Consider the following 22700-nt stretch of genomic DNA (forward strand, 5'->3'; position numbering starts at 1 on the left):
TATTGATACGATATTAATTTTCAACACTAGCTGTATGAGAGTGGGCGGGTCAAGATCTGTTTCTTGCTTTGCTCTTAGGATCTGGGCACCATTTTTAAAGGAGGTATGTCTGGGGTAGCGGTTGTTGTAGAGGTGAAGCAATTGAAGTTTAAGATTCCTGGTGTTTGTGACGCCCGACGTTTGGCACGATGCAGACCCGGCGGTGAAACTTCAGTCACTAACAGGCCTTTTTGAGTCGGTCTTTACCTGACAAATTCATGTTAGTTATCCTGTTAGAGCAGCTTTTGTGCCAAATCCACTGCAGTGTTTCAGGTGCCACATTTTATGGTCATATTGCAGCAGTGTGTAGGAGGGAGATTTGAAGATGTGGGAATTGTGCAGGAGGGCAATGGGACATAGTTTCGGAGGATAAAGTTGTTTGTCAACTGTTTGTCACCATGTTGCTGGTGATCGGAACTGTCCTGTGCGAGAGACGCAGGTTGAGGTGGCTAGAGTCAGAGTAGTCCAGAAGGTGTCGTATGCTGGGGCAGTGAAGAAAGTAGAGGAGGGTGAGGGATCAAGGGTGAGGGATCCATGTGAGTAGTAGATCTGTGTCATCACAGATGGATAGGCCAACGAGTGATATGCTTCAGTGAGATTGGCTTCTTAGCATTCATAGCAATGGTTATCAACTGTAACGCAGAAATGTAACATAAGTCACAGAAAATAGATGTGGTGGCAGCTGCAGAGAATTACATATATTTGTATTTAACTGGGCAAGTCAGTTAAGAACAAATTCACGTTTTCAATGGCGGCCCTACCCCGGCCAAACCCTAATCCGGACGACGCTGGGCCAATCGTGCTCCGCCCTATGGGACTCCCAATCACGGACGGATGTGATACAGCCTGGAATCCAACCAGGGTCTGTAGTGACGCCTCTAGCACTGAGATGCAGTGCCTTAGACCGCTGCGCCACTTGAGGGGCCCTCTGGAGTATACGAGATTTGACTTCAGAAGAGTTATACAGCTTTATTTATATAGCACTTTTTTTTATAGGGTGTATTGAATGGTGGTGTCCAGTCCTCCCAGGCCATTGGCATAGTGGGTTTTTAATTAAATATTTTTTTGTATTAGTTATTTGTTTTTAGTTTTTCCCCTTTTTTCTCATTTTGTATCACAAAATATAATGGATATATATATTATATATTATAATCCAGTTGCCTCCTGCAATAAAAAGAAGAGTGGGCGACAGGCTGGAAGCGAATTGAAATGGAAAAGCGTTGCGTAGCTATTGAAATGGTAAAGCGTTGCGTAGCTATTGAAATGGTAAAGCGTTGCGTAGCTATTGAAATGGTAAAGCGTTGCGTAGCTATTGAAATGGTAAAGCATTGCGTAGCTATTGAAATGGTAAAGCGTTGCGTAACTATTGAAATGGTAAAGCGTTGCGTAACTATTGAAATGGTAAAGCGTTGCGTATCTATTGAAATGGTAAAGCGTTGCGTATCTATTGAAATGGTAAAGCGTTGCGTAGCTATTGAAAAGGTAAAGGTGAAGCAGCTGCTTTAGTGGGGTGCACTGTTGAGCGCTACGTCACAAGGGGTTCGTGCTGATTGTACGGAGATTGTGACAGACGGTTAAATTCGCGTCCCTTGAAAAGGCAAGAACCAAGATGTATGTCCGGAGAAGTGCAGTATTATCATAAGGAGACTTACACTTGGAATACGGGGGAGGAATATAGGGGGAAAAGAGAGGCAGAGGAGGTCTTAGAGAGGGGGAGGAAGAGAGTGAGCTTGAATCGGTAAAAAAATGGGGCAAAAAAGAGATGGTTTGTTAAAGAAGAATGGTAAAAAAATGTAAGAGTGAGTTGAAAATAAGAGAAGAAATGAAAATGAATGAGGGCGAAGTATCGGAGGTGGTAGGTGTGGTGAAGCTCTCGGAGCCCGAGGCACTGAGGGTCAGGATAAAGATGAGTCTGTGACAGTTGGAGTGATAGTTTTGGGAAAAAGTGGACCCTTGCCTTTTGGCTGATCCATTTGTGGTTTCAGGGTGGGTGAAAACAGAGTTGGGTACTGTGGAATCGGTGAGGGTTACCAGAAGTGGTCTTGTGATACTTGTTTGTGGGGCTGGGGATCAGAAATGTTCCTTGCGAGAGAGGCAGGTTCAGGTTTCCAGGGTTAGAGGAGTACAGAAGTTGTCATATGCTGAGGCAGTGAAGAAAGTAGAGGAAGATGGGTCAAGCGGGAGGTATCCTGAGAGGAGTGGTGTGAGTAGTAGATCTGTACCTGTACAGATGGATAGGCCAACAAGTGATATATTGGATTTTTGGCATTTATATCAATGGTTATCAACTGTACTGCAGGGATGGAATGTATATCGCAGAAAATAGAGGTTGTGGTGGCAGCTGAAGAGAGGAATTTGGGTGTGCGAGACTTGACGTAAGAAGCATTACGTGGTGTCGCATCCTTTCAGGCTGTGGGCCTGAAAGTAGGACTAAATTGATTTAAATACTGGAGTATTTATTTATTTACTTATGTATTATTTTGTGTGAGTGTGTTAGATGGTAGGGTATTTTGTTTTATTTATTATATATATTTTATTTATTTATATTTTGTTTTATTTATTATATTCAATCAATTCCAGTCTAGTAGGTGGCGGTAATGCAACATTTATTGGATGCCAACCGCTTTTTAACCTCATCGAAGAAGAAGCAGGCTCGTGAGTGGAGGGGGCGATTTCCCTTTCTCAAGAGTCCACAGTCCTTTTCGGATGTGTTAGACCTATGTCTATTCCGTTCAATTTTTTTTTATTATATACATTTCATTTGGCAGACCCCCAATTTCTCCCCGAAATAAAACACAACATGGAATCGAAGATGGAGTAACTCAAGACTCTATTTACCTCTCTTGTTTTACCTCAATTTAATGGACCGGATGATTTCCAAGTCAAACTGTGATTCCCACAGCTTTGCAGGGGAGGTAAGCTAATCATAGCTAGCTAACTAGCATAAAATAGTTGTGTGTGTGTATATAAAATAGCTAGCTCTTTCTAGCCGTAACTTCCATGTATTCACTAAAACGATATATTGGATAATGGACGTTGCCTATTAATGAAACGTTGTTTTATTAGCTAGCTAACGTTTACAATCGGCTAGTGTTCGTTGCTGTTCTCGTTAGGTCGGTAGCTTGCTAACTAGCTAATACGTCAGCTACTGTAACTGGCTTACAAACGTTAGCATAACTAGCTAGTGTAATCGAGTTGATGTTGTGCACCGTAATATTAGCCTAGATGGTCATACGTCTTACTATACGGGTGAAAGATTGTTAGATATGTCAGTTTACTAGTTATATAGAAAACAAAATAACGCTTCTGGCATGCTAAATTCTCGAGACGAGATAATGCCTCATCACTGTTGTCACTAAAGATTAGTATTTCACTATTTCGGACAATGAATAGCCAAGGTTAAGTTGGTTTTATATTCGGATATTCAACAGACATTGGCCGAAATCCATTTTAAAATGGTAAAAAATCAATAACTAATGAATTGATTGTTACAGAAACATAAAAATAGATATGGTTTATTCTATAAATGTTTAGCATACTTTAACCTTTTAAAAAAAATCAGATCTGATGGAAATACATAAAATCTTTGAAATGCAATTTTAAAGCTGTATAAATCAATAACTAATTCACTGTCAAAGAAACATCAAACTAGGTGTGATTTATTCTATAAATGTCTAGCATACTTTTACAACCTTTTTTGTTTTGAGGAAAAATTCCAGTTTTGATTTGATAGAGGGCATGTAGTCCATCTAGAAGGCGTGTGGTCAAAGTTCTAATGAGTCTGTTATAACCTATTAGAAGGGGCCCGGCAGAAAATTCTGCATTTTCAGTCATATTAAATTAGAATACAGGAAAAAACTACGTGATGAAGGGGTCAGGCTTGACTAACAAAGAAGACGGGTGGATGGATCAAGAGGACCGAGACAACCAAGAGGATCAACATGGACATTTCACAGTGGATATATATATCTATCGTATTTATCTATTAATCTATCTATTAATCTAATCTATATCTCTCTTATTAGCATGGGTATTGAAAGATACCAGAAGGTGGATAACAGGTTGTGGGAAGGGGGCATAGCACAGACTGAGAGAACACTGTAGTATGCAACTGAGGGAAAGATTTTATCTTTGAAGCACTACCTTGTTCCACAAAGTGTCTTTTTTAAATGTGTCAACAAAGCATTCAAAATGTGGTCCTTTTTTTTTCTGCCAGTCTTCAGTGTGAAGCTAGACTGCACAATGTGTGCTTTGCATTATCCAGAGAAATGGTCTTCTGACCAACTGGGTTTGTCTTTGTGTAATATAACAAACAGTAGCCTATGAAAACTCATGTCGTTTCATCCTTCCATGACTTTTAGAAGTAGAAAACTTTGTCTTGAAACTTTTTTGTAATCGGGGTTTATCCTTGTTCTAATGCTCTATCGTTACTCTTATTTGATGAGAGATACATACTATGACAGAAATTCGCTGTAATAGGTACGTACACATGTATCTGGCACAAGTGACGATTAAACTGATTTGAATTTCAAAGACTGACGACGTTGTAATGTTTGATATTACAACATTGATGTGTGATAAATGTTTTTTTTTTATCAACACATATTTTTTTGTGTGCAAATATATGCCTTTTTATTACTACACAATTTATATTGCCTGAATACTCAATGATGATTAACACCTCAGTTATGTGTGCTTCTGTCAGGGTTGTGGTCAAATGCATGTCCTTTAAAGTCCATTTAGCGATTTGAACAACAAAAAATCCAATTCAATTTTAAAATGTCTCCTAATTGCAAAAGCATGTAACAGAATTTGGGTATTCCAGAACTGTAATTTACATGTAAATAAACTATAAACCTGTTTTTTTTACGTTTTAAATACTGCAGATAAAATGCTCTTGTGTGCCATTCAGCTTGTCAGGGAATGACACGGAAGGACTTCAACGAAGCCAAAATAGAAAATGATTGGAAGGGGCCTCTCTGCTGTTAAGTTAGAGACTTATAAATAAATGACTGTTGTGCCTTGTAACTGCTTTAAAATGTGGAAGTGCTGCACAAAAAATGCAAACATTGATTTGGCATACAATTTAAGATCGTAAACATTGTGCAACTTTATGTAAACACTGTCTTACTTAATTTCAAGTGCAATTTGTTGTATATTAACATTTCTTTAAAGTTATGGCAAATAAATGCATTTTCACTTTTTTTCTGAGACAATCAGTGAAAACGTTATTGATTTTATATAGCTTTAAATGGCATTTTATAGATGTTGTGTTCTATCAAGTCAAAACTGTCATTTTTTTCCAAAAAACAGGTGTATGCTCAACATTTATAGAATAAAACATACCTAGTTTGATGTTTCTGTGACAGACGGTGAATTAGTTATTTATTTTACCTTTATTTAACCAGGCAAGTCAGTTAAGAACAAATTCTTATTTTCAATGACGGCCAAGGAACAGTGGGTTGACTGCCTGTTCAGGGGGCAGTACCTTGTCAGCTCGGGGGTTTTGAACTTGCAACCTTCCGGTTACTAGTCCAACGCTCTAACCACTAGGCTACCTGCCGCCTCTACACTCTAACCACTAGGCTACCCTGCCGCTGTCCATTTGATTGATATTTCTAACAAGTCAAAAGTTGAATTTTTCCTCAAAACAAAGGTTCTAAAAGTATGCTAGACATTTATAGAATAAACCAAATCTAGTTTTGTTTCTGTGACAACCAATTCGTTTTATTTTTTTATTATTTTTTACAATTTTAAATGGGTTTTGATGAATGTCTGTTGAATGTGTGAATATAAATCCAACTTTACCTCGATCAATGAATGAGCGTATTTTGGTGGTGAGCAGCGTCAGTAAATCAGGTGACCAAACGTCCGCAAAGCGCAGTGCTCTACGCATAACGTTTTACAAGGAACATGTGAGCGCGTCTTTTGGTTGGGAAAAAAAATGTAGAAGCACACGAATTTGAGCGCAATGGGTGGGAAAAAATATGAGGTAACAATCTGTTTTCTTTGTATTATTAATGGTTTGAGCATGACGATCATGAATCTGCAGGGTGTTTTCTCCATGCCATTCAGAGGCTGCAGTATCGTGATCTGTAATCATCGTCACAACATATTTTGGCAGATATGCGATTTTAAAATGGTGTAGGTACAATTACCAATGTGTTGTGTTAAACACTAGCGTGAGCAACAATTCGTTGAATCTGAGGTTAGCCTTCAAAAAAAAAAAAAAATCCCCCATTTTGAAACTGATGCAAACAGAAAAATTGTGGAATTGTACCACACTTGGACTGATGATGCTAAACAAGGTTGAAGTGTGATATGTAAATTAAACAAAATACTTTTGTTAATTTGACACAAAAGCAAAGATGTGTAGATGTACAGACTTCAGGATTGCATTGGGGTCATGCTTATATCACAATGAAGGGCCTTACCTATGCATCTTGGTTCTATTAAATGGGGTATAGCAGCCTACTCAGTGACACTCCCAGAACACAACCCTGACGAGTTTTCACAAATCGTAATGTCGTAGCGCTGATTGCTGGACTCAGAAACCACTGTTAAATTACCAACAATAAGCTCACCAGTCAACCTACTGTATGAGTATTGCAGGGCTGACTCTTAAATAGTCGACTAGACGATTGTTTGGTCGTTATGCTGTTGGTCAACCAATATTTTTTGGGGGGGGGGGGGGGGGGTTGAATATTAGCGGGGGAAAATTTGTTTTAAGGCACACGAGATAGACACCTGTCTTATTGGCCCCCATCTCAGTGGTCTAATCCATTGGGGAGGCCGTAGGGACGGCACAGTCCAAGAAGAATGGGGTTTGTGGTTAAGTTTAGGGCGGCAGGGTAGCCTAGTGGTTAGAGAGTTGGACTAGTAATTGTTTTAAGGCACACGAGATAGACACCTGCAAGTTCAAATCCCCGAGCTGACCTTGAACAGGCAGTTAACCCCACTGTTCCTAGGCCGTCATTGAAAATAAGAATTTGTTCTTAACTGACTTGAATAAAGGTTTTTTTTTTTAAATAATGTAAAAGACATAATTCACTTCTCTCTCCATAATGTGTTCTCTCCTGCCAATCTGTGCACATTCATTGTTTCATAACTTAATTGTTTGCGTTTTGATTTGTTAGTGTCTTATCAATTCTCCATTACATACAGTAGTTAATTCCTATAATTTCTTTTGTTTGGAGCGCTCCTGTCAGTGTTGAGTAAGGATGCACACCTGAATACGCATAGAAATAGAGGCTACTTTGCCTGCATGCAATTGTAGGTATATAAATGTGCCCATTTGGGGATCTGATAGTATTTCTGATTGTCTTAACGCAGCCGTGGAGCTTCTCAAAGGGAGTATTTGCTTCACCTCGAACAACGAGTAAATAACGTCTGTTTTTACATTCATTGATAATGATAATAGTTCTTCAATGTATTTTGAAAATCAACATCTTTCCAGGTCTCTTCCTTTTTAATAACCACTCGGCGTGCAAGGGATACATGTCCTGCTCTGATCCAATGGAAATGTCATTAAAATAGACCTATCTGATTACTTCTGATCCCTTAAACTCTGACTGGCCAAGAATATTTGATTCAATGTTGCAAATTTCTTAGTGCCTGCTTTTGGCCAGACTCAAGTTAATAGTTGATACAGTGTTTCAAGTTCTTCGCAGACAGGCCATGCTTAGCCAATGTGATTTATATTATATTTATTTTTATCAGAATATTTTCTACCTGCATGCTGCAAAATTTGTGTTTGCCTATATAGGCTATTTGTACATAGTTGCAATGGGCGCCCGATTGGCGCAGCGGTCTAAGGCACTGCATCTCGGTGCAAGACGCGTCACTACAGTCCCGGGTTTGTATCACATCCGGCTGTGATTGAGAGTCCAATAGGGCTGCGTACAATAAGGCCCAGCATCGTCCTGGTTTGGCCTGGGTAAGCCGTCACTGTAAATAAGAATTTCTTGACAAGTTTAAAATAGAGGTTACATTTAAAAAAAAAAAAAAAAAAGTCATTGGCAATAGAAGTTACTTGTTAGGTTTATCATTTAGATAGATTTTTGATTAACCACATGATAATACATTTGAAATACGAAGATGTCATTAGAAATTAAATTAAACTGTTCTACGAAAAATGTACATATGACAACAATAACTGGAAACCACACCGGTAGGAAATGGTAAGATACATTTGCATTCTGCATGAGAAAAGTTGCAGACTCCTCCTGTATGTGTGATACTACTTGTTTTGTCCTACCCAATGCATATTTGTAAAAAGCCCCCTTTTCCACTAAACTGGAGGGTAGTCCTGTCAGATTAAAATAGTCAATAAAGAACTCCCAGACAGAACTGTTACTCCACTGGCTGATGATAAAACACGTTCTCTTCTGTGTGTTTGGCTGCCATTTTACAGGTAGCTGTATCCAGTGAGGAGGGAGGCGTATCCAAGGGTGAATATGAAGTTTGCCGAACCCTTGGAAAGCCAGAGGCTGTCTTTTCTTTTGGAAAAGGCCGCCTCTAGGGAAGCCCTGATGTGGAAGGTGTACGTGCCCAAAAAGCCATCTCCCGGCAGTCAGGTGAGTCCCACAACACATAACAACATACTGTTGTCAATATGAAAGAGAAAGCAGCAGGTCATTAAAATAGCTGTGTTGATCAATTGCACCCAAGGTCCAACTGAAATTTGGCTTCCACTTTTAACCCAACCCCTTCGAAAGACACGCATACATACAGGTATTTTATTTGTGCTGACTTGCCTCTAACCGCTAGGCTAACTGCTGCCAATGTTAGACCATGGAGGTGGTGAAATTGTTAGGTTATTTCCTTGGTACAGCTATCTATATCACCTGAGGTCAGAGTTATGGGGAGAATGCATTTGCTTTCATTTGTGAGTGCAAAGGGGCATTGACTAAAGCACCTGCTGTGGCAGAGGTTCATGCTTTCACTTCTCCCCTAGTTATTAGTCCAACGAACAGACACGGTCTGTTTCTAAAACCTCCTCAGTTAAGATAAGCTGTTAGTGCCAATGCCACCAGAGCCTGATATTGAGTCTTTTCCAACATAGAGGACTCTGACCTTCCTCATCTGGCCTCTACAGTAACAGGCCTCGCCTGTCCCAAAAACGGAGTGCAGTAACGGGCACAGCCTGTCCCAATGACGGAGTGCAGTAACGGGCCTTGCCTGTCCCAATAACGGAGTGCAGTAACGGGCACAGCCTGTCCCAATAACGGAGTGCAGTAACGGTTACCGCCTGTCCCAAACACGGAGTGCAGTAAAGTCAATTCAAGCATGTCAAGACAATAACAGGGGGTCCTGGTAGATTGGTTGTTTTGCTCGCTGACTACTAATTTCACAATGATACATGAGTCACTTTAACAAGGCGACATAATGGTGAGAAATGGCCCGGTGGCTTTAGGGCAAAGCTAGTTCAGGTCACTTTAAAGCAAATTCTTGATTGTGTCCCAATTGGTATCCTTTTTCCCCTAGTGCACTTGGGCTCTGGTCTAAAGTAGTGCACTATATAGGGAGTAGGGTGCCATTTGGGACCTGACCATGCCTGTTGAGGCTAAAGACTTCCCAGTGAGAGCAGTGCTGGTTAGACCAGTATCATATTACAGGTAAAGGCGTCCTCATGCTTCCCATCCGAAACAGTTCGTGTCATATATTGACAACATTTTGTGACATTTTTGTACGTTTTCGTCTTCGGCAAGTTTTTTGGGTTGTTTTTTTTCAGCGGTTTTGTGCACACAGCATTTGAGGCAAGTCGAAGTTTGGTCGCCAAATCTACGCCTCTTAGTCGGTGATTGGTCAACAGTAGGGATTCTTCAATGAAGTGTTTGTTGTCATTCGACAAGAGACGACTCGTTGTCGTGTACATTCTTTCACTTGAGAAATTCCAGCACCAAACATCTTAGGGCGTCATTGTAAATAAGAATGTGTTCTTTAACTGACTTGCCTAGTTAAATAAAGGTTAAACAAAAATAATAATAATGATAGTTACAGTTCATATGAGGAAATCAGTCAATTTAAATAAATTCATGAGGTCCTAATCTACGGATTTGACATGACTGAGAATACAGATATGCATCTGTTGGTCAAAGATAGCGTTTATTTTTTTAAATAGGTCTCACAATGGGCCTCAGGATGTCATCTTGGTATCTGTGCATTCAAAGCCCTGATGTGGAAGGTGTACGTGCCCAAAAAGCCATCCCCCGGCAGTCAGCTGAGTCCCACAACACATAACAACATACTGTTGTCAAAATGAAAGAGAAAGCAGCAGGTCATTGAAATTGCTGTGTTGGTCAATTGCACCCAAGGTCCAACTGAAATTTGGCTTCCACTTTTAACCCAACCCCTTCGAAAGACACGCATACATACAGGTATTTTATTTGTGCTGACTTGCCTCTAACCGCTAGGCTAACTGCTGCCAATGTTAGACCATGGAGGTGGTGAAATTGTTAGGTTATTTCCTTGGTACAGCTATCTATATCACCTGAGGTCAGAGTTATGGGGAGAATGCATTTGCTTTCATTTGTGAGTGCAAAGGGGCATTGACTTAAGCAGCTGCTGTGGCGGAGGTTCATGCTTTCACTTCTCCCCTAGTTATTAGTCCAACGAACAGACACGGTCTGTTTCTAAAACCTCCTCAGTTAAGATAAGCTGTTAGTGCCAATGCCACCAGAGCCTGATATTGAGTCTTTTCCAACATAGAGGACTCTGACCTTCCTCATCTGGCCTCTACAGTAACAGGCCTCGCCTGTCCCAAAAACGGAGTGCAGTAACGGGCACAGCCTGTCCCAATGACGGAGTGCAGTAACGGGCCTTGCCTGTCCCAATAACGGAGTGCAGTAACGGGCACAGCCTGTCCCAATAACGGAGTGCAGTAACGGTTACCGCCTGTCCCAAACACGGAGTGCAGTAAAGTCAATTCAAGCATGTCAAGACAATAACAGGGGGTCCTGGTAGATTGGTTGTTTTGCTCGCTGACTACTAATTTCACAATGATACATGAGTCACTTTAACAAGGTGACATAATGGTGAGAAATGGCCCGGTGGCTTTAGGGCAAAGCTAGTTCAGGTCACTTTAAAGCAAATTCTTGATTGTGTCCCAATTGGTATCCTTTTTCCCCTAGTGCACTTGGGCTCTGGTCTAAAGTAGTGCACTATATAGGGAGTAGGGTGCCATTTGGGACCTGACCATGCCTGTTGAGGCTAAAGACTTCCCAGTGAGAGCAGTGCTGGTTAGACCAGTATCGTATTACAGGTAAAGGCGTCCTCATGCTTCCCATCCGAAACAGTTCGTGTCATATATTGACAACATTTTGTGACATTTTTGTACGTTTTCGTCTTCGGCAAGTTTTTTGGGTTGTTTTTTTTCAGCGGTTTTGTGCACACAGCATTTGAGGCAAGTCGAAGTTTGGTCGCCAAATCTACGCCTCTTAGTCGGTGATTGGTCAACAGTAGGGATTCTTCAATGAAGTGTTTGTTGTCATTCGACAAGAGACGACTCGTTGTCGTGTACATTCTTTCACTTGAGAAATTCCAGCACCAAACATCTTAGGGCGTCATTGTAAATAAGAATGTGTTCTTTAACTGACTTGCCTAGTTAAATAAAGGTTAAACAAAAATAATAATAATGATAGTTACAGTTCATATGAGGAAATCAGTCAATTTAAATAAATTCATGAGGTCCTAATCTACGGATTTGACATGACTGAGAATACAGATATGCATCTGTTGGTCAAAGATAGCGTTTATTTTTTTAAATAGGTCTCACAATGGGCCTCAGGATGTCATCTTGGTATCTGTGCATTCAAAGCCCTGATGTGGAAGGTGTACGTGCCCAAAAAGCCATCCCCCGGCAGTCAGCTGAGTCCCACAACACATAACAACATACTGTTGTCAATATGAAAGAGAAAGCAGCAGGTCATTGAAATTGCTGTGTTGGTCAATTGCACCCAAGGTCCAACTGAAATTTGGCTTCCACTTTTAACCCAACCCCTTCGAAAGACACGCATACATACAGGTATTTTATTTGTGCTGACTTGCCTCTAACCGCTAGGCTAACTGCTGCCAATGTTAGACCATGGAGGTGGTGAAATTGTTAGGTTATTTCCTTGGTACAGCTATCTATATCACCTGAGGTCAGAGTTATGGGGAGAATGCATTTGCTTTCATTTGTGAGTGCAAAGGGGCATTGACTAAAGCACCTGCTGTGGCAGAGGTTCATGCTTTCACTTCTCCCCTAGTTATTAGTCCAACGAACAGACACGGTCTGTTTCTAAAACCTCCTCAGTTAAGATAAGCTGTTAGTGCCAATGCCACCAGAGCCTGACATTGAGTCTTTTCCAACATAGAGGACTCTGACCTTCCTCATCTGGCCTCTACAGTAACAGGCCTTGCCTGTCCCAAATAACGGAGTGCAGTAACGGGCCTTGCCTGTCCCAAAAACGGAGTGCCGTAACGGACTCACCCTGTCCCAAAATGGAGTGCAGTAAAGTCAATTCAAGCATGTCAAGACAATAACAGGGGGTCCTGGTAGATTCGTTGTTTTGCTCGCTGACTAGTAATTTCACAATGATGCAAGAGTCACTTTAACAAGGCGACATAATGGTGAGAAATGGCCCGGTGCCTTTAGGGCAAGGCAAGTTCAGGTCACTTTAAAGCAAATTCTTGATTGTGTCCCAATTGGTATCCTTTTTCCCCTAGTGCACTTGGGCTCTGGTCTAAAGTAGTGCACTACATAAGGAGTAGGGTGCCATTTGGGACTCAACCATGTCTGTTGAGGCTAAAGACTTCCAGTGAGAGCAGTGCTGGTTAGACCAGTATCATATTACAGGTAAAGGCGTCCTCATGCTTCCCATCCGAAACAGTTCGTGTCATATATTGACAACATTTTGTAACATTTTTGTACGTTTTCGTCTTCGGCAAGTTTTTTGGGTTGTTTTGTTTCAGCTGTTTTGTGCACACAGCATGTGAGGCAAGTCGAAGTTTGGTTGCCAAATCTACGCCTCTTAGTCGGTGATTGGTCAACAGTAGGGATTCTTCAATGAAGTGTTTGTTGTCATTCAACAAGAGACGACTCGTTATCGTGTACATTCTTTCACTTGAGAAATTCTGCACCAAAAATCTTAGGGCGTCATTGTAAATAAGAATTTGTTCTTTAACTGACTTGCCTAGTTAAATAAAGGTTAAACAAAAATAATAATAATGATAGTTACAGTTCATATGAGGAAATCAGTCAATTTAAATAAATTCATGAGGTCCTAATCTACGGATTTGACATGACTGAGAATACAGATATGCATCTGTTGGTCAAAGATAGCGTTTATTTTTTTAAATAGGTCTCACAATGGGCCTCAGGATGTCATCTTGGTATCTGTGCATTCAAAGCCCTGATGTGGAAGGTGTACGTGCCCAAAAAGCCATCTCCCGGCAGTCAGCTGAGTCCCACAACACATAACAACATACTGTTGTCAATATGAAAGAGAAAGCAGCAGGTCATTAAAATAACTGTGTTGATCAATTGCACCCAAGGTCCAACTGAAATTTGGCTTCCACTTTTAACCCAACCCCTTCGAAAGACACGCATACATACAGGTATTTTATTTGTGCTGACTTGCCTCTAACCGCTAGGCTAACTGCTGCCAATGTTAGACCATGGAGGTGGTGAAATTGTTAGGTTATTTCCTTGGTACAGCTGTCTATATCACCTGAGGTCAGAGTTATGGGGAGAATGCATTTGCTTTCATTTGTGAGTGCAAAGGGGCATTGACTAAAGCACCTGCTGTGGCAGAGGTTCATGCTTTCACTTCTCCCCTAGTTATTAGTCCAACGAACAGACACGGTCTGTTTCTAAAACCTCCTCAGTTAAGATAAGCTGTTAGTGCCAATGCCACCAGAGCCTGACATTGAGTCTTTTCCAACATAGAGGACTCTGAGCTTCCTCATCTGGCCTCTACAGTAACAGGCCTTGCCTGTCCCAAAAACGGAGTACCGTAACGGACTCACCCTGTCCCAAAACGGAGTGCCGTAACGGACTCACCCTGTCCCAAAATGGAGTGCAGTAACGTGCCTTGCCTGTCCCAAATAACGTAGTGCAGTAAAGTCAATTCAAGCATGTCAAGACAATAACAGGGGGTCCTGGTAGATTGGTTGTTTTGCTCGCTGACTACTAATTTCACAATGATGCAAGAGTCACTTTAACAAGGCGACATAATGGTGAGAAATGGGCCCGGTGGCTTTAGGGCAAAGCTAGTTCAGGTCACTTTAAAGCAAATTCTTGATTGTGTCCCAATTGGTATCCTTTTTCCCCTAGTGCACTTGGGCTCTGGTCTAAAGTAGTGCACTATATAGGGAGTAGGGTGCCATTTGGGACCTGACCATGCCTGTTGAGGCTAAAGACTTCCCAGTGAGAGCAGTGCTGGTTAGACCAGTATCATATTACAGGTAAAGGCGTCCTCATGCTTCCCATCCGAAACAGTTTGTGTCATATATTGACAACATTTTGTGACATTTTTGTACGTTTTCGTCTTCGGCAAGTTTTTTGGGTTGTTTTTTTTCAGCGGTTTTGTGCACACAGCATTTGAGGCAAGTCAAAGTTTGGTCGCCAAATCTACGCCTCTTAGTCGGTGATTGGTCAACAGTAGGGATTCTTCAATGAAGTGTTTGTTGTCATTCGACAAGAGACGACTCGTTGTCGTGTACATTCTTTCACTTGAGAAATTCTGCACCAAACATCTTAGGGCGTCATTGTAAATAAGAATGTGTTCTTAACTGACTTGCCTAGTTAAATAAAGGTTAAACAAAATAATAACAATGATAGTTACAGTTCATATGAGGAAATCAGTCAATTAAAATCAATTCATGAGGCCCTAATCTACGGATTTCACATGACTGAGAATACAGATATGCATCTGTTGGTCAAAGATAGCGTTTAAAAAAAATAAAAATAGGTCTCACAATGGGCCTCAGGATGTCATCTTGGTATCTGTGCATTCAAAGCCCTGATGTGTAAGGTGTACGTGCCCAAAAAGCCATCTCCCGGCAGTCAGCTGAGTCCCACAACACATAACAACATACTGTTGTCAATATGAAAGAGAAAGCAGCAGGTCATTGAAATTGCTGTGTTGGTCAATTGCACCCAAGGTCCAACTGAAATTTGGCTTCCACTTTTAACCCAACCCCTTCGAAAGACACGCATACATACAGGTATTTTATTTGTGCTGACTTGCCTCTAACCGCTAGGCTAACTGCTGCCAATGTTAGACCATGGAGGTGATCAAAAAGTTAGGTTATTTCCTTGGTAGAGTTATCTACACTGCTCAAAAAAATAAAGGGAACACTTAAACAACACATTGTAACTCCAAGTCAATCACACTTCTGTGAAATCAAACTGTCCACTTAGGAAGCAACACTGATTGACAATACATTTCACATGCTGTTGTGCAAATGGAATAGACAGCAGGTGGAAATTATAGGCAATTAGCAAGACACCCCCAATAAAGGAGTGGTTCTGCAGGTGATGACCACAGACCACTTCTCAGTTCCTATGCTTCCTGGCTGATGTTTTGGTCACTTTTGAATGCTGGCGGTGCTTTCACTCTAGTGGTAGCATGAGACGGAGTCTACAACCCACACAAGTGGCTCAGGTAGTGCAGCTCATCCAGGATGGCACATCAATGCGAGCTGTGGCAAGAAGGTTTGCTGTGTCTGTCAGTGTAGTGTCCAGAGCATGGAGGCGCTACCAGGAGACAGGCCAGTACATCAGGAGACGTGGAGGAGGCCGTAGGAGGGCAACAACCCAGCAGCAGGACTGCTACCTCTGCCTTTGTGCAAGGAGGAGCAGGAGGAGCACTGCCAGAGCCCTGCAAAAGGACCTCCAGCAGGCCACAAATGTGCATGTGTCTGCTCAAATGGTCAGAAACAGACTCCATGAGGGTGGTATGAGGGCCCGACGTCCACAGGTGGGGTTTGTGCTTGCAGCCCAACACCGTGCAGGATGTTTGGCATTTGCCAGAGAACACCAAGATTGGAAAATTCGCCACTGGCGCCCTGTGCTCTTCACAGATGAAAGCAGGTTCACACTGAGCACAAGTGACAGACGTGACAGGCTGGAGACGCCGTGGAGAACGTTCTGCTGCCTGCAACATCCTTCAGCATGACCAGTTTGGCGGTGGGTCAGTCATGGTGTGGGGTGGGGTGGCATTTCTTTGGGGGGCCGCACAGCCCTCCATGTGCTCGCCAGAGGTAGCCTGACTGCCATTAGGTACCGAGATGAGATCCTCAGACCCCTTGTGAGACCATATGCTGGTGCGGTTGGCCCTGGGTTCCTCCTAATGCAAGACAATGCTAGACCTCATGTGGCTGGAGTGTGTCAGCAGTTCCTGCAAGAGGAAGGCATTGATGCTATGGACTGGCCCGCCCGTTCCCCAGACCTGAATCCAATTGAGCACATCTGGGACATCATGTCTCGCTCCATCCACCAAGACTGTCCAGGAGTTGGCGGATGCTTTAGTCCAGGTCTGGGAGGAGATCCCTCAGGAGACCATCCGCCACCTCATCAGGAGCTTGCCCAGGCGTTATAGGGAGGTCATACAGGCACGTGGAGGCCACACACACTACTGAGCCTCATTTTGACTTGTTTTAAGGACATTACATCAAAGTTGGATTAGCCTGTAGTGTGGTTTTCCACTTTAATTTTGAGTGTGACTTCAAATCCAGACCTCCATGGGTTGATACATTTGATTTCCATTGATAATTTTTGTGTGATTTTGTTGTCAGCACATTCAACTATGTAAAGAAAAAAGTATTTAATAAGAATATTTAATTCATTCAGATCTAGGATGTGTTATTTTAGTGTTCCCTTTCTTTTTTTGAGCAGTGTATATCACCTGAGGTCAGTTGTTATGGGGAGAAAAAACGTCCCAAAAACGAAGTGCAGTAACGGGCCTTGCCTGTCCCAAAAACGGAGTGCGGTAACGGGCCTTGCCTGTCCCAAATAACGTAGTGCAGTAACGGGCCTTGCCTGTCCCAAATAACAGAGTGCAGTAACTAACGGGCAGAGCCTGTCCCAAACACGGAGTGCAGTAAAGTCAATTCAAGCATGTCAAGACAATAACAGGGGGTCCTGGTAGATTGGTTGTTTTGCTCGCTGACTACTAATTTCACAATGATGCAAGAGTCACTTTAACAAGGCGACATAATGGTGAGAAATGGCCCGGTGGCTTTAGGGCAAGGCTAGTTCAGGTCACTTTAAAGCAAATTATTGATTGTGTCCCAATTGGTATCCGTTTTCCCCTAGTGCACTTGGGCTCTGGTCTAAAGTAAAGTTTTTTTGTACGTGCCCAAAAAGCCATCTCCCGGCAGTCAGCTGAGTCCCACAACACATAACAACATACTGTTGTCAAAATGAAAGAGAAAGCAGCAGGTCATTAAAATAACTGTGTTGATCAATTGCACCCAAAGTCCACCTGAAATTTGGCTTCCACTTTTAACCCAACCCCTTCGAAAGACACGCATACATACAGGTATTTTATTTGTGCTGACTTGCCTCTAACCGCTAGGCTAACTGCTGCCAATGTTAGACCATGGAGGTGGTGAAATTGTTAGGTTATTTCCTTGGTACAGCTATCTATATCACCTGAGGTCAGAGTTATGGGAAGAATGCAAGACTTCCAGTGAGAGTTGTGCTGGTTAGTTGTTTTTTTTTCAGCAATAAATTCATGAGGCCCTAATCTAAATCCTAACGGATTTCACATGACTGGGAATACAGATATGCATCTGTTGGTCAAAGATAGCTTTAAAAAAAAATATGTCTCACATTGTGCCTCAGGATCTCGTCACAGTATCTGTGCATTCAAATTGCCATCTATAAATTGCAATTGTGTTCGTTGTCCATAGCTTATGCCTGCCAATACCATAACCCCACCACCACCATGGGGCACTCTGTTCACAATGTTGACATTTTCACAACGCCTTACATGTGCTCTGCGGTTGTGTGGCTGGTTGGACTTACTGCCAATTTCTCTAAAACAACGTTGGAGGCCTATGGTAGAAATTAACATTCAATTCTCTGGCAACAGTTCTCGTTCCTGCAGACAGCATGCCAATTGCACGCTCCCTCAACTTGAGATCTGTGGCAGTGTGTTGTGACAAAATGGCACATTTTGGTGGCCTTTTATTTTCCCCGGCACAAGGTGCACCTGTGTAATGATCATGCTGTTCATCAGCTTCTTGATATATTGGCAAAGGAGAAATGCTCGCTAACAGGTATATAAACATATTTGTGCCCAAAATTTGAGAGTAAAAAGCTTTTTGTGCGTATGGAAAATTATGTTATTTCAGCTCATGAAACATGGGACCAACACTTTACATGTTGCCTTCATATTTTTTTTCAGTGTAGATATAAAATTGTGCGACTAAGACCTAGGATTTTGGCAATGGTGCCGTTTATCTACTTCCCAAGAGTCAAATTAATTTGTGGATACCATTTTTATATCCCTGTTTTATATCCCTGCGAGCAGTTTGAAGGTTGTTGCTAACTAGCGCTACCGCAATGACTGGAAGACTATGGGTATCTTCTAGCATGCTAGCAGAATTCTAGCAGATACCTATAGGCGTGCAATCAGGGCATAGAGACATACAAATGGTATCCACAAATTAATCTGACTCTGGGGAAGTAAGTATAGGGCCAAAATCCAGAAGTATCCCTTTTAAGGGATTATGCAAGGCACACACGTTCACTTCTCCTAGCAGCATACCGAAGCTAGACTACAGGCTCCTTAATTAAGCAGGTCGGTTCAGAAGGTCAGTTGTGTCATGGTCTTAACATTCTCGTTTACTTTGTTGTCAAGGGACCAACATACTTTTAACAGATGTTAACAGCATTTCTTTATTTCGTTGACATTCATGTGCCTTTTTCTCAAATTATATATTGTTCCTGTAGTTTAATCAAGCCTATGATTTTGACTTTGGTTGAGACTTTTGTAAGTTATTTCAGTGACTAGGTTTTAATACGTATATCCTAATTGTAATTTTTTTTCAGTTAATTTTCTCTGAATGTGAAGCACTGTTTACTGACGCTCATGCTATGTCTCCTCAGCAACCAACCTGTGACGTGTCCTGTGATTTAAAAAAAAAAAAGTTTTTTTTTTTTACGGACCCCTCTGCTTCTGTTGTTCCCAGGATACAGACATCTCCCCTGCCCAGCGTGATGAGGCTGTGTGCTGGCTCATTAACCTCCACAATGACACCAAGCTCTATCCAGAGACCCTCTCCCTAGCCATCAGTATTTTGGACAGGTTTTTAGGCACTATAAAGGTAAGGTACCCTGCGGGTTTTTAATGTTATCTTTTTTCATAAGTAACTGTCACGAGAATGTTCAATCCCATTGATAATAACTATCAATCAAATAGCTTTGACCAATCCCCGAGGTTTGTAAGACCATGGGTGTAATAACAATTAGGCAAAGACTCCGTTTGTGCAGAAGATTAGTACCGTTTATTCAGAGAACATTCTAAAGTCCATTATACAAAGTCATCCATTTTATAGCTGCGCACATACTTCCACACAAACAGTAGATATCCTAATCACATACTTCCACACAAACAGTAGGTATCCTACGCACATACTTCCACACAAACAGTAGATATCCTACGCACATACTTCCACACAAACAGTAGGTATCCTACGCACATACTTCCACACAAACAGTAGATATCATAATCACATACTTCCACACAAACAGTAGATATCCTAATCACATACTTCCACACAAACAGTAGGTATCATAATCACATACTTCCACACAAACAGTAGATATCATAATCACATACTTCCACACAAACAGTAGATATCCTAATCACATACTTCCACACAAACAGTAGATATCATAATCACATACTTCCACACAAACAGTAGGTATCATAATCACATACTTCCACACAAACAGTAGATATCATAATCACATACTTCCACACAAACAGTAGGTATCATAATCACATACTTCCACACAAACAGTAGATATCATAATCACATACTTCCACACAAACAGTAGGTATCATAATCACATACTTCCACACAAACAGTAGATATCATAATCACATACTTCCACACAAACAGTAGATATCATAATCACATACTTCCACACAAACAGTAGGTATCATAATCACATACTTCCACACAAACAGTAGATATCATAATCACATACTTCCACACAAACAGTAGATATCATAATCACATACTTCCACACAAACAGTAGGTATCCTACGCACACACTTCCACACAAACAGTAGGTATCCTACGCACATACTTCCACACAGTAGGTGAGTTTTATCCTTCTCCGTAGTTCTCACCACTGTGTATCACTACCCAGCCGACAGTTCCATTCCCCCGAGATGAGGGAAACCTTGAGAAGTACTCCCTATGCTATCATAGGTTCCTCAGAGGCACACACATACAAGTTCAAATCCTAAGCTACGCCGTGCTCAGACAGCCTGTGTTTTTCCACGATACAGATACATTGTTTAATCTAATTCTGATTAAAACTACGACACGTCATCAGATTATAATTTTATGATTCTAATCAATTTCATACAATTATAAGGTTTCAGAGTGGAATTATTTTATCATTATCTTTCAACATATACATTATTTTATCAGTAACAATGGGACAATAAAAATGTATTAGCCATTAGGGCTGGGAATCACCATGGGACTTCACGATACGATAGTATCACGATACGATAGTATCACGATACGTAGGAGCCGATACAATATGTATTGCGATTTGATATTGTGATTTTATTGTGATTCGATGTTTTGAAACGTATTGCTCACCATATGTTGTAAATAATAATTATTTAAATAATGGTTAAATAAAAAATGTAATAAAATATGTCAACTGCAGAGAGACGAGCCATGAGTTTTGATCCGTCATGGAAATACAAGTGCTGAAGACATGTTGGCTCACTATTTTAAAAGATGTAAGAACAAGCTATGAAGGAAAAAATACTGGAGTTTTTTGTGCAGGCAAAATAATATTACGATATTGTTAAAACGATACTATGTATCATTGAAAATAATATCTCGATATGTAACTATTGATTACAAATCCCCCCCTCTTCACTAAAGTGTTTTGCTCATATTCCACTTTACATTACTATCTTAAACACTTAATTTACAAAAATGACAAGTTAATTAGTGGGTGATGGTGATTTCAGAAACAGAGTGGGGGGGGACAAAAACATAGCCCCCCCCCAGTCTGGTAGTGGGGTGGGTAGATGTCTAGTCTCCTTTATGGCTCTAATCTGATAGTGGGGTGGGTAGATGTCTAGTCTCCTTTATGGCTCTAATCTGATATAGTGGGGGGGGTTAGATGTCTAATCTCCCTTGCGGCTCTAATCTGATAGTGGTAGTGGGGTGGAAGATGCCTAGTCTCCCTTATGGCTCTAATCTGATAGTTGTAGATGTCTAGTCTCCTTTATGGCTCTAATCTAATATAGTGGGGGGGGTTAGATGTCTAATCTCCCTTACGGCTCTAATCTGATAGTGGTAGTGGGGTGGAAGATGCCTAGTCTCCCTTATGGCTCTAATCTGATAGTTGTAGATGTCTAGTCTCCTTTATGGCTCTAATCTGATATAGTGGGGGGGGTTAGATGTCTAATCTCCCTTACGGCTCTAATCTGATAGTGGTAGTGGGGTGGAAGATGCCTAGTCTCCCTTATGGCTCTAATCTGATAGTGGTAGTGGGGGGGGTAGATGCCTAGTCTCCCTTATGGCTCTAATCTGATAGTTTTAGATGTCTAGTCTCCTTTATGGCTCTAATCTGATAGTGGGGGGGGGGGGGGGGGGGGGGGGGGGGTGGTAGATGTCTAGTCTCCCTTATGGCTCTAATCTGATAGTGGTAGATGTCTAGTCTCCCTTATGGCTCTAATCTGATAGTGGTAGTGGGGTGGTAGATGTCTAGTCTCCTTTATGGCTCTAATCTGATAGTGGTAGTGGGGGGGTAGATGTCCATTATCTCTCTCCTCTTCAGTCCTGACCCAGTCTCTCCGTTCTCTCTCCTCTTCAGTCCTGACCCAGTCTCTCCGTTCTCTCTCCTCTTCAGTCCTGACCCAGTCTCTCCGTTCTCTCTCCACTTCAGTCCTGACCCAGTCTCTCCGTTCTCTCTCCACTTCAGTCCTGATCCAGCCTCTCCTTTCTCTCTCCACTTAAGTCCTGACCCAGTGACTCCGTTCTCTCCCCTCTTCAGGCCCTTCCAAAGTGATAGGCCTGAGCTAGTCTCTCTCTCTCTCTCCTCAGGCCCGTCCAAAGTACCTCCGCTGCATCGCCATCGCCTGTTACTTCCTGGCTGCCAAAACCAGCGAGGAGGACGAGGTGATTACATCCTACACCATCAGGCTCCTTAGTGAATACATAACCATTACATCCTACACCATCAGGCTCCTTAGTGAATACATAACCATTACATACAACACCATCAGGCTCCTTAGTGAATACATAACCATTACATACAACACCATCAGGCTCCTTGGTGAATACATAACCATTACATACAACACCATCAGGCTCCTTGGTGAATACATAACCATTACATACAACACCATCAGGCTCCTTGGTGAATACATAACCATTACATCCTACACCATCAGGCTCCTTAG

The 22700-nt window shown here is 41.7% G+C and overlaps 1 protein-coding gene across 3 annotated transcripts in view; it reads left to right on the top strand.

The window, feature by feature from the left end:
- The first annotated feature begins 1502 nt into the window (after positions 1 to 1502).
- The window catches only part of LOC110523126 (cyclin-I), a 37310-nt gene continuing 16112 nt past the window's right edge, over positions 1503 to 22700 (top strand). Inside the window, exons 1-4 of one of the 3 annotated variants that reach the window (XM_036976671.2) lie at positions 1503 to 2954; positions 8453 to 8615; positions 19225 to 19359; positions 22342 to 22416. In XM_036976671.2, the coding sequence (XP_036832566.1) occupies positions 8496 to 8615; positions 19225 to 19359; positions 22342 to 22416 (330 nt within the window). In that variant the 5' untranslated portion in view covers positions 1503 to 2954; positions 8453 to 8495. Of the gene's footprint in view, positions 2955 to 8452; positions 8616 to 13390; positions 13479 to 19221; positions 19360 to 22341; positions 22417 to 22700 lie in introns of those variants that run through there. The other 2 variants (XM_036976666.2, XM_090233630.1) reach the window with 2 other exon arrangements.

Source organism: Oncorhynchus mykiss, chromosome 5 (assembly GCF_057628025.1).
Source record: "Oncorhynchus mykiss isolate SJ-2025 chromosome 5, ASM5762802v1, whole genome shotgun sequence".
NCBI classification, from domain to species: Eukaryota; Metazoa; Chordata; class Actinopteri; order Salmoniformes; family Salmonidae; genus Oncorhynchus; species Oncorhynchus mykiss.